Consider the following 12,541-nt stretch of genomic DNA (forward strand, 5'->3'; position numbering starts at 1 on the left):
GGTGGGCTGTAGGTTTGGGCTTGGGGTTGTTGGTTTGGCTTTGGGCTTTGGGCTTTGGGCTTTGGGGCTTTGGAGCTTGGTGCTGGTGCTGTAGCTGATAGAGGCTGTGAGAGATGAGTTGGTTGGATGATGATGAGAGAGGGAGGGAAATGGTTCCAGGCCTCGCCCTTCATATACCTCTCCGTCCTGGCCCCATCGTCGCCTTGACATCGCTGGGCAGACACTCGAGGTTGCAACGAGCAGCCGTGGCCCTCCCCCTCACTCTACAGCGGGAGGCGGCTCGCTGTCCTAGGCCGCTTCCAGCAGAGTCGCTGGGCAGCCTGTAGCCAGCGCCGCCACAGAGCACCAAGCTGCGTTGCTGGCGCACCACCGCTAGGCCCCCCCTCGTAGCAGCACTAGCGCAAGAGGGTCGGCAGCAGGTCGCCCTCGGTCGCGGCCAGGGCGGAATCGTCACATCGGTCAAACCTTGGTACAGTGGCGGCATTGGACCAGGGGTCCGGAAGGTCAGAGAAGAGGCAGCGAGAGAGGGGCAGACCATCGTCAAGTCGTCGATATTGTTCCGATACACTCACTCGGCGGCGGGCGACCCCGAGCGAGGCGATGGTCGGGCCCTCGTACGCCCAGTCAAAATGGAGCTAGGGCGAACGTGCCGCCGACCAAGGGGGGGCAAGCGCCTGTAGGACGATGGCCCGCGACTGCTGCCTATGGGATGGCAAAAGGTGCCACTGGCGCCTTGTAGGAGTAGCGCCAGGTATGTACAGTATTCTCCGGTGGCGCCGCAGGTCAAGCCAGGCCCATCCTTGGCGCCAGTCGACGCCCCATGCCCGTACCATTTCTTTGTCACGGGCAGCCGTTGGTCCGCAGGGAGGCCAAGCTGTTTGTCTGCACAAGCTCGAGCTTCCCTGAGTCGGGTAGGCACGAGCTCGATGGACGTCTGGCGGGCCGGCGAAGCCATCAGGGCGTCTGGTGTGCTGGCAAAGTCGGGGCAGGGGCGATGTGAGGTCAAGGCGGTGGACCGACGCGTCGGTCCCAACTACATACGTCCAGCCTAGACGGCTAAGTGCGGGTCGGGGAAGCTGGGAAGGCGGCGGACAATACGCTTGACCGGTGAGGCTACAGGATACCGCTACTGGTAGGCTTGGTGGGCGCTTCCACAGGCACGCCAGCATGCCAAGTCTTCCATGGGGGAGGCAGGGGCGAGCGCACCATGGTATGGAGCGCCAGCCGCGCCGCGCCGCGGTCGGTTTGACAGCTTCGGCTGAGTTGTCGGTCGCATCGTCGAGGCAAAGGCAACGAAAGGCAACGGCGCCGCTGCCTAAGTCCGAGGTTGGGGCGCTTCCCAGCTCCACATTAGATTGGTTGCCCCCCTTCTTCCTGACTCTCGATCTATCCCATTCACCTCTCGACCCTCGCTCTAGAGTAGCCCGCCCACCCCCCGCCACCATCGCCATCACAAGGTCCATATAGTGAACACCCTCCCTTTTCTCACCGACATCGTCACATTCTAGTCGATCACCGAGCACGCACCTCTGCATCCCTTTGGTCTGACCCGTCGTCGCCCGCACTGGACGTCCGCCCACGCCCCCCCCCCCCCCCTTTTCCTTTGCCAGCATGGCGGCCAGCCCTTCGACCCCCGGAGCTGCCACCGCGGGCGTATCGGCTTCGGCCTCGCACCTCGGCGCGGATCCAAGCATCGTCCGCCGCCTCTCGCAGGTGCGCAACATCATCCTCGTCCTCTCGGGCAAAGGGGGCGTCGGCAAGTCTTCAGTCTCGGCCCAGCTCGCCCTCTCTCTCTCCTCGACGCCCATCACCGACGACGATGGTCCCACCACCGGACCCTCGTCGTCCTCCTCACCCTCCTCCTCATCTCCCACTCCCTCCTCAACGCCGCGCACGCCGAGGGTGGGCATCCTCGACATCGACCTGACGGGTCCCTCGATACCGCGCATGCTCGGCCTCGATGGCCAGACGGTCAAGCAGTCGTCCGACGGCTGGGTCCCCGTCTACACCGACGCGTCCCAGTCGCTCGCCGTCATGTCGGTCGGCTTCCTCCTCCGCTCCAAGAACGACTCGGTCGTCTGGCGCGGCCCCAAAAAGAATGCCATGATCAAGCAGTTTCTCGGCGACGTGCGGTGGGGCCCGCTCGACTACCTCGTCATCGACACGCCCCCGGGCACCTCCGACGAGCACATCTCGATCCTCGAGTACCTCCGCACCTTCCAGCCCTCCGCCGTCATGGTCACCACCCCGCAGGCCGTGTCGCTCGCCGACAACCTCCGCTCCCTCGACTTTACGCGCAAGACCAACCTGCCCCTCCTCGGCCTCATTGAAAACATGAGCGGGTACGTCTGCCCGCACTGCGAGGAGTGCACAAACGTCTGGGGCAAAGGCGGAGGAGAGGCCCTGGCGCAGAGGGAGCGCATCCACTTTCTCGGTCGCATCCCCATCGACCCGGGCCTGGTCAGGGTGCTCGACGACGCAAAGGAAGAGGCCCAGGCCAAGGTGCAGACCCAGAACGGCAGCGACGCCTCGGCCGCGGCGGAAATCATCAACCAGCCCCTCGACGCACATGAGACCGCCGCGACGAGCTCGGCACCAGCATCAGCAGCCGCAGCAGCACCAGCACCAGCATCAGCACCGGTACCAGCGTCAGCGGCAGCGGCAGCACCATCGGCATCGGCAGCGGCATCATCGACCGGTCAACACGACGACTCGGCCACCCCAGCGGGCACCATCCTCAGCCGCACCACGATACAGAGGTACCGCGACAGCCAGACGTTCCCCATCTTTCAAAAGATCACCGACCAGATCCGCGACCTGGCGAGGCAGCACCGCAACTCGTCGGCCGCGGGTCAGTGAGCCATCCCGCGTCGGCTGGCCCCTCTGCAGAGCCAGACGGTGGAGACGAGGTCGCGACCAGCAGCAGGCGACACCACACGGAATCGCACAACAGCACAACGTGGCGGCAGCGGTGAACATAGCCCGTGACGTTTGGCTCTCTTGTGATTGGGTCGGCAGGTGCGGAAGAAAACGCAGCAATGGCTAGGTACAGGCATGCGCTTTTGCTGGGCCCCACCGCGTGTGAGAAGGAGGCGGCGGCGGTTGAGGAGGGCGCAGGCATGAGATCGAGGATCGGCAGAGACCCATCTAAACGCGCGGTGTGAGAAGAAACGATGCGAGGCAGAGTGTCCATGTGCGTGTGCGTGTGTGTGTACGGGTGCTGGGGAGGGAGCTCGGCACGGGCGTGCTCGCGCGCCCATGTTTGCTTGGCGGACTCAGCGGCCGCGCCGGTCTAGAGACTATGCAGAGACACAAGGGTTGTGGTTGGCCTTCGGGCGGATCGATGCTGCAGCGGAGCGGGCGAGGCGAGGCAGTGATCTTGGACTGCCAGGGATCCTTCCCCTTTAGATGCGCGCCGGCGACTTGTACGTTTTGCCCGACGACGACAGCAGTCTGCTCTGTGCCGTGATGGCATCGCCCTCGTCGCTGTCGTACGACTTGTTGCGCGGCATGTAGCTGCTGTCGGAGACGCCCATCGCAGACGAGGGACCGCCGATGGGAGTGGCGTAGCCCGTCTGTCGAGGTGACGAGGCGCCGCTGCCGAGCTGGCCGGCCAGCGAGCCCATCGAGCCGTGGCCAAACTGCGGCGAGCTGAGCGGCTGCAGCGGCTTCGACGTGGCGAGGCTGAAGGAGCCCATGCGGCTGTTGGCCATGCTGTCGTTGAAGCTGTGCGCCTCGCTGCTCGTGTTGTCGTAAAGCGAGTACGAAGAGTTGCGCCTGCTGTTCGACAGCGGCACGCCGGTAGGGTCGGTGATGTGCCTGCGCAGGTCATGCGAGTGGTCGAGCGGGTGGCCGTACTCGGCGGTGGCGTAGGTTCTGTCCATGGCGCTCGGATTGACCGGTATGCTGCCGATAACGCTGTTCCTCGACTTGAACAGGTCGGCGCCCAGCCCGACCGAGCTGCTGGTGCGGTAGATGTGCCGTGTCCCGAAACCAGGAGGCCGCCCACCGACGACGGCGCCGCTGCCGCTGCCGCCCGCGACGCCGGTACTGCTGCTGGCTCCGCTGCTGCCGCTCACGCTGCTGCCGTTTGACAGTCCGCGACCCTGGACAGCGAGCGAGCTGGCCCGCTTTCCCGCGACTATGGAGAGTGGCGATCGCGAAGCTTCGCCCGTCTCAAGGTCGTTGGGGCTGATCTGGAACGAGGATCCGCTCGACAGCCCGTCCGTAGCCAGCACCGGCAGGCCGAGCGTGCCGACCTTGGCTTTGCTGCTCCTCTTGCCTGCGTCTGCGAGCGAGAATGACGTGCCACGGTAGCCGCGGCTTTGCCTCCTATCCAGGCCGCCGATTCGCGGCAGTACCGACCCGCCGCCGACCCGCTTGGGCACCTTGTTGGGCGGCAGCTTACGGCCCGCCGAATCGAGACTGCTGCTCGAGCCTGGCGTTGGCGAGCCTCCAGGGCTGAGTGCAGAGCGGGAAGCGCCACGGACGCGCAGGTCTTGCTTTGCTCGGGACCTCTCCTCATTGATCTGCCGGCTGGATCTCGAGAGGCGGCTGGTGCAAAAGAGGTTGATGAGAGCGTACAGCAGCGCCAGCACCGAGAAGCCGAGCGCGCAAAAGATGAGGAGCAGAGGCGTGAGGGGGATGTTGGTCTTGCCGAGCGGTACGAAGTCCTTGCCGCGCATGATGGCCCGCTTCTGGATCCAGTGTGTGCCTCCTTCCGCGTCTGTCGTTGGTAATGCCGACACACCGGCCGTGGCGGCCAGCAGCAGCACGGCACATGCCAACCTTGGCGCCTGTGTCGTTCGGGCCATGGTGGCGATGATGGCGGATGTGGTCGCAGGGATCTCTAGACGGAGAAAAGGCGAGAAGGCCTGTCCAGGGCTCCGAAATGCACGGCCGCGCAGAAGCAGCCAGGCTCGCAGTGGTGGGTTGAAGGGTGGTCTGAAGGGGAGCAGCGCACGTCGGCTACAATCTAGCAGAAACGTTGCGCGAGAGCTGGAGCGGTGTCGCTGGTATAGATTGGGTGCTGATGGGTGCTGAGCTGTCAAAGCATCAGGCGCGGCTGAAGGGGATCGATTTTTACGGGGGGGAGACGTTGTCAAGTCTGGCTCAGGCCGACAAGCAGGGCCAAGAATGGGTCTGATGATGGTGGTGGTCGCTGGTGAATAAGGGCGAGGCCAAATGGCAGGGCAAGATCAGGCGCAGGAGCGGCGGCGGCGGCGTGGGCTTGTGCAGCTGGAAGGGGCGAAACGAGCCTCGATGCTGAAGCTGAGTTCGGGGCGTCTCGGGGCGGGAGCGCGGCCTAGAAGGTTCGCTCTGGCTCTTGACCGCTGAGCTTTGCCCGCTCAAAGTGCTGCTGGGTGGTGCCGCGAGTGCGCTGTCGTGGACCACGGCGTGGGATGGCTTCCTGGCGACTAGAGGGGAGACGAGCGGCGTTTGGACGATAGCAGGTCGTATAACGGACGGCAGCGACGGCGAAGATGTATGGGCGAAGGCGCTGGCGCTGGCGGTGGCGTTGGGCCTTTGTGCGGTGCGGTGGATGGGGCTAGAGAGGGCGACACGGATACGGGCGAGCCAAAGGTAGTTTGGCTGCAAGCTCGACGGAGGAGAGATGACGGCGAGGTTGTCGATGGTGGAGCCGATGCCGATGCAGGAGAGGTGGTGACGAGGGTCGAGCGGTACGTGGTCGTCAGGGAAGGGAAGGTTGAGGTCGGGGCGCAGAGACGGAAGCCGAGATGCCGGGCCCAGGGGGAGGTGAGGCAGGCAGGCAGGCAGGCAGGCAAGCTGATGATGCCAGCGTGCGGGCGTAGCGGTTGTCGAGGCGGCGAGCGGGCGGAGCCAGACCTACGACAAAGCGGCGTGGCTATGTCGACTGGCAGGCGGCTGCAGAGGGGGAAAGGAGAGCGGCGGCGCTAGGCGTGGTTGGTGGTGATGGTCGACCGAGAAGAGGTGGGGCGCTGCTCGACGATGGCGATGGAGCAGGCAGGAAGACGGACGGCGTCTACAGTAGGAGGGGTCAGGCGCTGTCAATCGAGCTGGTGCGCGTGCCCTCTGGTGGCGGTTGCTTGGTGGGATGGGGGGTTGGTTGCCTGCCTGCGCTGCCTCTCTCCTGTCTTTCTCTTCTCTCTGTCTTTGACTCTCTCCAGAGAACAGGCTCTAGGTCAGGTTGTGAAGTGTCCGCCCAGCTACACAACAGTAGGCCGGCAGGCTCTCATGCATATGGCAAGTCGATGGCCCGACAGGCAGGATGATGAAATCCGATTTCGCCTTTTCGTTCGGATCGAGCCATGCTGGGCGAGCGGAGCGGCCGGTCCCCTTCCTGCCTGCCTCGCCATGCCCTGCCTTGCCATGCCCTGCCTTGCTGGCCAGGGTTCTGGTGGCGCGGCGGGACTGTGTGGCCGCAAACCCCCTTTTTGGGATGGACAGCCAGGCCCCGAGCAGCGGCGGCGGCCGGCCGGCCGGCCGGGCGGGCGGGCGGGCGGTGCGGCTGGAAGGGGCACGAAAGCCAGAGACGCACTCGGCAAGCCGAGCGGCGGCTTGCCTAGCCTGCTGAACTTGGCCTGCCCTGCCTCCTGCTGGCTGCCTGCCTGGCGGGCAGAGCCTAGCCTGGGTTGGGCCTCTTCCTCCTTTCGCTTGCCTTGCGCCCCGCCCCGCACCGAGACGGCAGCGGCAGCCGAACCCATCGCCCTCATCGGCTCGTCCGTCAGGTTGGCAGGCTGTGCGGGGCCTGGCCAGGCCGGCCCAGACTAGCTGGCGCTGACCCCACAGCGGTCGTCGGCACTACCATCGCCGCCGCCGCCATCGAGCGAGGCCCCCCAGCCAGAGGGCCGGAGGCGTAGGCCGGACGGCGTGCAGCCTTGCTTGCTGGCTTCGACTCCGTTCAACCCACATGTCATGCTGCCCGGCCTGCCTCTGATCTCGACTGGGGGCCCATCGCCCGCGATGCGTTGCAGTGCGGTGCGTGCCCGCGTGCTGACGCCGATGTGCCGGCCTCTTTCTTGTTTTCTTGGCCCGAAACTTTGGCGGCCGGAGAAAGCAAGCCAGGGCAGGCAGGGCGAAGCAGGGCAACGTTTTGCCAGCCAGGGTTCAGGCCGGCGTGCTGCAACGATCTTCAAATTGCACCCGCCAGCGCCGCCAGAGAGTCTGTAGCTCCGCCCGTTGGCTCTAGCCTGTTGGCCATCGCCATCGCAATCCAACGCTAGAGAGTCGTGTGAGAGCGCACCAGCAAGCAGCCAGGTCGTTAGCGCTCGAGAAGCAGACGCACGGCCGCACCTACCCATCGAGGGCAGAAGACGAATCGGCAGGCCAAGGGCAGCCGACCAGCAGGACGGTGTTGGCCGAGGCAGGATCGTGTCGACGCCAGCCTTACGCCCGGGCTGGGGTGTATGGCAGGCTCGGCGAGAGGCACGATTTCGGCCCGCGACCTTTGCCTGGTCTGCTTGCTTGCGGAACTGTCTGCCGTCTTCGCCGCACTCACATCGCAAGATCACGGCCACGGCTCGACCTCCTGCCTGGCCGTCGAGGGAGCAGGAGTGTGACCGCATACCTGGGCCATTCGCCGCCGCGGCATCCACTCCTCGCCCCGATCGACGACGATGGCGACAACTGCGGCGAGGAAGGCGCCGGAAATGCAGCTCGTGGCGGTGCAGGCGGCGCCAAGCGACGCGACGCTCAGAACCGAGGGTTTCGGGCGCCGCGCGGGGGAGAGAGGCGACGGTGCAACGTCGATGCTACATCTCCTGTCTCGTGTCGACAAAGTTCACAGGGGGCCTAATGTGGCGAGAGCAATGAAATGCAAATCGAGAGGCCCAAGAAAGAAACGCGATGCTACAGAACTAAGGAGGAAGCTGGAGCAGGTGCTCAGCACGCCGCCCCGCTCGCCGCCGTATAGACGTTGCCCTCGATCGTCGCTCGACCTCGCCTCGCGCTCTCGCCTCGTAAAACGTACCCCGGACGTTCGGACGCAGCCGACCCACGCGAGAAAAGGCCAGGCGGGGTCCTTCTCGAAGATGATGGCGGTGCCGGGGAGGAGGCTGGCAGCGCGCGCTGCTGAGCTGGTGGGTTGTGAGCTTGCTTGCGCCACCAAAGGGTAAGGGCGGCGCAGTACGACCTCCCTACCGGTAAGGATGCCGCCATCATCAGCGCCATCGGAACACGCCCAGGAGCACGATTATCATTGTACGATCAACGAAAGCTCTCCTCCGCAGAGCCTGCCTGCTGCGTTGCCTGCGAGGATTGGCACTCTTCCGCTGATTCCGAACCAGGCCTTCGCCGTCTGCCTCGAGCTTCGTCCGCCCATCCGGAACGAAATTGCCGTGCGTGCCACGGCAGCGGCGCGCCCGACCGCAGGCGAAGGCCGGTTGCGACGTTGCTAGACATGGTGCGCGGTGCGCGGTGCGCGCCCGCCTGTTCCGAGTGGGTGCGTGTTCCTCGCTTTGTGTTCAGCGCTGCCGTAGCCGTCGCTGTGAGGCCAGACCAGGCCTAGCAATCTGGAGTGCGCACCGCGGGGCCCTCTCCAGCGTACGTACGTACCTCGCGCTAACTACTGTAGACGGAGCCAGGCGGCCGGATGGGCTACGGGGACAATAGGCCACAGGCACAGAGCTCTCGACTCAAGCTTGTCTATCTCTGCCTCTTCGCCCCGAGCCTGGCGAAGATGGCGTTTTGAGCTGCGCTGGGCTGGCAGGCTGATACGTCCGGTGTGCTCTGATGGATCCCGAGCCATAACATGCCTGCGCGGCGTTGTCTTCCCGTGTGGACTTGCTTGGTGGCGAGCAAGCGTGAGCGGGACCATCAAAGAGTGGCGAGCACCGAACCTCGGTCTGCCGGCGTCGGGTTAGAAGACCGACGCATCGCGGGCTCTTTGTCCATCTGCAGATCGCCGTTTGGCGGGGTCTGAAACCCAGGCCGATCCGCGGGCGCCCAGGAGGGCGAGCAAGGCGTGGCAGACAGGCCAGGCCTGATCAGGGCGTCACGCCTTGGGGAGCGCGCGGAGTCTGGCAGTCGGGTCGGAGCGAGAGAAGTACGTGGTCAGCCGGCTCGCCAGGCTGCTCCAAGACCTCATGGCCCGTCCCCGTCTTCGTCATCTGTTGCCTCTGCCCGCCCAGGCCCGCGCCGCTTCTTGTTTTGATGCCGGCGGTTCGTCGTCGTCGTCGCCGCCCGCCATCCTCTGTCCCGACTTACTTGGCCTCGTTGACATACCGCGTGTGAGGCTGTCGATATCGACCGCGTCCTCCCGTCGTTTGATTGCTACAGAAGCTTCCTATAGCCGCGGAGTCTTTCATCCTTTCGCCCGCTTTGATGCGAGATGAAGAGGACCTCGCGGCCGAGATCAGCGACAGCTCGGGTGCCAAGATCAGTGTAGCGGCTCGGAGCTCCGAGGGCTGACAGACGAAAGCCGAGGCGACCTTGTGGTCCCCATCGCTCGCAAGATGGTCGCTGGGATTACTACCGTACTGTGGGCAGCCCCACTCCGTGTTCGGCACAGCAGGGCGTCGATACCAGACTTCGAGCCATGGGTCGATGTGCCGGATCAGCTCTTCCCCGAGCGCGGCCGCGCGTAATGTCGGCCGCCTGACTTGAAGGGCTACTTCCACGTTGAAGGCGACGTAGGGCCAGGCAGGCTCTTCCGGCGGCTCGGCGGGACTGCTGACCTGCTCGACGGAGCTAGACGCTTCCAAAGCAGGGGCGAGGGAGTTGGGATCACGCTGAGGGTCCGACGGTCAAGGAACGTACCAGGTGGTAGACCCGTGGGTCTCGTCGGAAGCGACGTGTCTCGTCCTTTGGAATGGACGCCACCGCCCCCGACTTGCCGCTGGCCAGCGGTTGCGATCCTGCCGAAAGGGGTGGGTGAGGCTAGATCAGCGTCCAGTCAAATGCAGCGAGCCGGGTCGCTGCGGCGGAGCACGGTACTCTAAGCAGCTCAGGATCAGGGGAGCTGCTCAAGGCCCGGCTCGTCCATCGACCTGTCTCAGCTCGATATCCTGGAGCAGTCGGTCGCCGGTTTCGGCACAAACATGGCGACGGCGACGGTGGATGCCCACTCGGTGTGCTGAAGAACGTGACCGTCCTTTGATGGCCAAGGTACGCCGCGTCTTGCCTTGTTTCGTCCGCCCGGCTCGCCACCTGGGGCCCACATTTGCCTCCAAAACGTAGGTGACCTGCGCCCGTGACCAGGCTTTGCGACCGCGCCGCTGCGACGAGACGGAATGACGGCGAGCTGCGCGGGGCAGCGTGGAGCATCTGATGTGCTGCGGTCCTGCTTGCCCAGCCCGATCTCGCTGCCGGCCGACGGCTTGTCTGGACAACTGCCGATGTCGACCGTACATACGCGTTCGTTCGAATGACGATCCCTCGAACGACGTGACGAAGCATCGTGGGGCGTGGGAGTGCGGGATAAGCACTCGTGCTCTTGCTCGGACGGCGGCGTGGCTCCTGGCGGAGTTCCTTCCGATCTGGGGCGCAGGCAACAGATAGAGAGACAGCGAAGCGCGTGAGACGCGACCTGGCGGCCGAGATCGTTGCCGGAAGCGGCAGCATCGGATGGACGTGTAGACCCGTGGCCTGATGCGCGATGATGCCTCGCCAGAAGCGTCTGTCCTTGCCAGCCATCGGTCCTTGACCAAGGCGACGGGTCCCGCGGCAGCAGCTGGCGTCGCTTCTGGTGCCGAGGAGGCTCCGGAACATGTGCCATCGACCGTCTGCGGCCGGCGCCACGCTACAGGCTCTCCTCGAGATCGTGTGCGTGGTCTGTTCGGCCAGGTCCAGCCGCCGGTTCGCTTCAGCGCAGGTGGACGAACCTTGTAGTAGTGGCGGTAGTTACAGTACCGGCGGCAGCAAAGGTGCCGTCGCTCCTGGTCGTCTCGGTGCCGACATCCTGTTGGTAGCAGCACCCTCTACCGCAAGGCGAGGAGCGTGAGCGAGCGAGCGAGCGAGCGAAAGATATTGGCGTCGGTCATGGAAGGCGTCCTGCGCCAAGTGGGGACCAGGCCAGGCTGGACGACGGCAGCCATAGATTTTTGGCCCCTTTATTCGAGGCGAAAATGACCCGCCAGGCCTGGCAGGCCAGGTCAGCCAGCGATGTCGGCCCGCCACCTTGGTGTGGTCTGTCCGTCTGTCTGGGCGAGCGAGGATACTCTTGATGGACGATGGACAGCGATGATGCCAGCCAGGCATGCTCGAGGTAGTTAGCTGCCAAGCCCCCAGCTCGAGCCATCCAGCGAGCAAGCAAATGGGACGCGGCCGCCGGCGGATGGCGGTCGGAGGTGCGGGTGCGAACCAGCAGGCCAGGGCAGCGGCCACGCCAAGACCCCGAATTCTCGGCTCCGAAGTGTGTTCGAAGTCTGCCAAGCTGGCATCCAGACAAGTGGGCGCACAGGGCGCCTCTCGGGCTGCAGGTCCAACCTCTCTCTACCTGGCCGGCTCGCCTGCCTAGCTTCCTGCTCTCGACCCGCCACGCCCACCTAACGACCTCGACCTCGACCTCGACCTCGACGACCACCACCGTCCCGACAACCTAGCAACGGGTGCCATGCTCGCCAAGTCTCTACACCTGCTGGCCCTCGCGGCGCTGGCCTTCTTCGCCACGGCCCAAGCAGTGAGTAGCCAGGCCCTGCCGTCTCACCGACCGACGAAGGATCGAGTCGACTGACCATGTTTCCCGCCGCCACGGCACCGCACATCTTGCGTTCGACTGCAGCTCTACTTCTATGTCGACGAGGGAACGACGAAATGCTTCTTCGAGGAACTGCCCAACGACACCGTCGTCGTCGGACACTACATGGCCGAGGAGTGGGACAAGGACCTCCAGCGGTTCGTCATCAAGGACGACTTGGGCATCCAGATCAGCGTCAAGGTGCGTTCGCGCTCCTGTTCCTTCGTCTTTACTTCACTGTACAGATCACTGACCACTCAGTTCCGACCATGACGACCAACCCAACAGGAAGTGAAAGACGACCACATTGTGACTTCGACGCGGGGACCTCCAGAGGGCAAGTTTGCCTTTACGTCGCACGAGGCGGGCGACCACCGGATCTGCATGACGCCCGTCTTTGACGGGCGGCCGCACCCCAACACGTCGGTGCGGATGCACCTCGACATCATCATTGGCGATGCCAAGCCCGACAACTCGGTGCGCGACCGCAGCCACGTCCAGGACCTCAGCAGCCGCGTGCGCGAGCTCAACGCCAAGCTGCGCGACATCCGCCGCGAGCAGCAGTACCAGCGCGAGCGCGAGGCCGAGTTCAGGAACCTCAGCGAGGACACCAACTCCAAAGCCATCTGGTGGAGCAGCCTCCAGCTCATCACCCTCCTCGGCACCTGCGTCTGGCAGCTCAGGCATCTCAGGGTGAGTGCGAACGCTGCTCAGTCCCCAGGCGCGGTCCTGCTACCATGGACCCAACGGGCGAGAGATGCCGTGCGGTCGCTGACACCTTGGCTGTATTCCTATCTCCTGCTCCGCCCTCAACCCCAATTCTGCGGCGACAGGGCTTCTTTGAGGACAAGAAGCTGCGCTGAAGTACTCGTCCGCCCGCCAGAC

The 12,541-nt window shown here is 64.8% G+C and overlaps 4 protein-coding genes across 4 annotated transcripts; 2 read left to right on the plus strand and 2 right to left on the minus strand.

The window, feature by feature from the left end:
• Positions 1 to 1,611: 1,611 nt before the first annotated feature.
• Positions 1,612 to 2,859, plus strand: PFL1_02274 (uncharacterized protein; the record flags this gene model as incomplete). Its single annotated transcript, XM_007879787.1, has 1 exon — positions 1,612 to 2,859. The coding sequence occupies one exon, from the start codon at positions 1,612 to 1,614 to the stop codon at positions 2,857 to 2,859; it is 1,248 nt and encodes a 415-aa protein (XP_007877978.1).
• A 545-nt stretch (positions 2,860 to 3,404) lies between these two features.
• Positions 3,405 to 4,814, minus strand: PFL1_02275 (uncharacterized protein; the record flags this gene model as incomplete). Its single annotated transcript, XM_007879788.1, has 1 exon — positions 3,405 to 4,814. One exon carries the CDS (start codon positions 4,812 to 4,814, stop codon positions 3,405 to 3,407), a length of 1,410 nt encoding a protein of 469 aa, XP_007877979.1.
• A 5,044-nt stretch (positions 4,815 to 9,858) lies between these two features.
• Positions 9,859 to 10,689, minus strand: PFL1_02276 (uncharacterized protein; the record flags this gene model as incomplete). The annotated part of the gene is made up of 1 exon (XM_007879789.1): positions 9,859 to 10,689. One exon carries the CDS (start codon positions 10,687 to 10,689, stop codon positions 9,859 to 9,861), a length of 831 nt encoding a protein of 276 aa, XP_007877980.1.
• An 844-nt stretch (positions 10,690 to 11,533) lies between these two features.
• PFL1_02277 (uncharacterized protein) lies at positions 11,534 to 12,519 on the plus strand (the record flags this gene model as incomplete). The annotated part of the gene is made up of 4 exons (XM_007879790.1): positions 11,534 to 11,599; positions 11,702 to 11,857; positions 11,945 to 12,349; positions 12,490 to 12,519. The coding sequence occupies 4 exons, from the start codon at positions 11,534 to 11,536 to the stop codon at positions 12,517 to 12,519; spliced, it is 657 nt and encodes a 218-aa protein (XP_007877981.1).
• Between the last annotated feature and the right edge of the window lie 22 nt (positions 12,520 to 12,541).

The sequence above is a fragment of the Pseudozyma flocculosa genome, assembly GCF_000417875.1.
Source record: "Pseudozyma flocculosa PF-1 unplaced genomic scaffold scaffold00006, whole genome shotgun sequence".
Taxonomy (NCBI): Eukaryota; Fungi; Basidiomycota; class Ustilaginomycetes; order Ustilaginales; family Ustilaginaceae; genus Pseudozyma; species Pseudozyma flocculosa.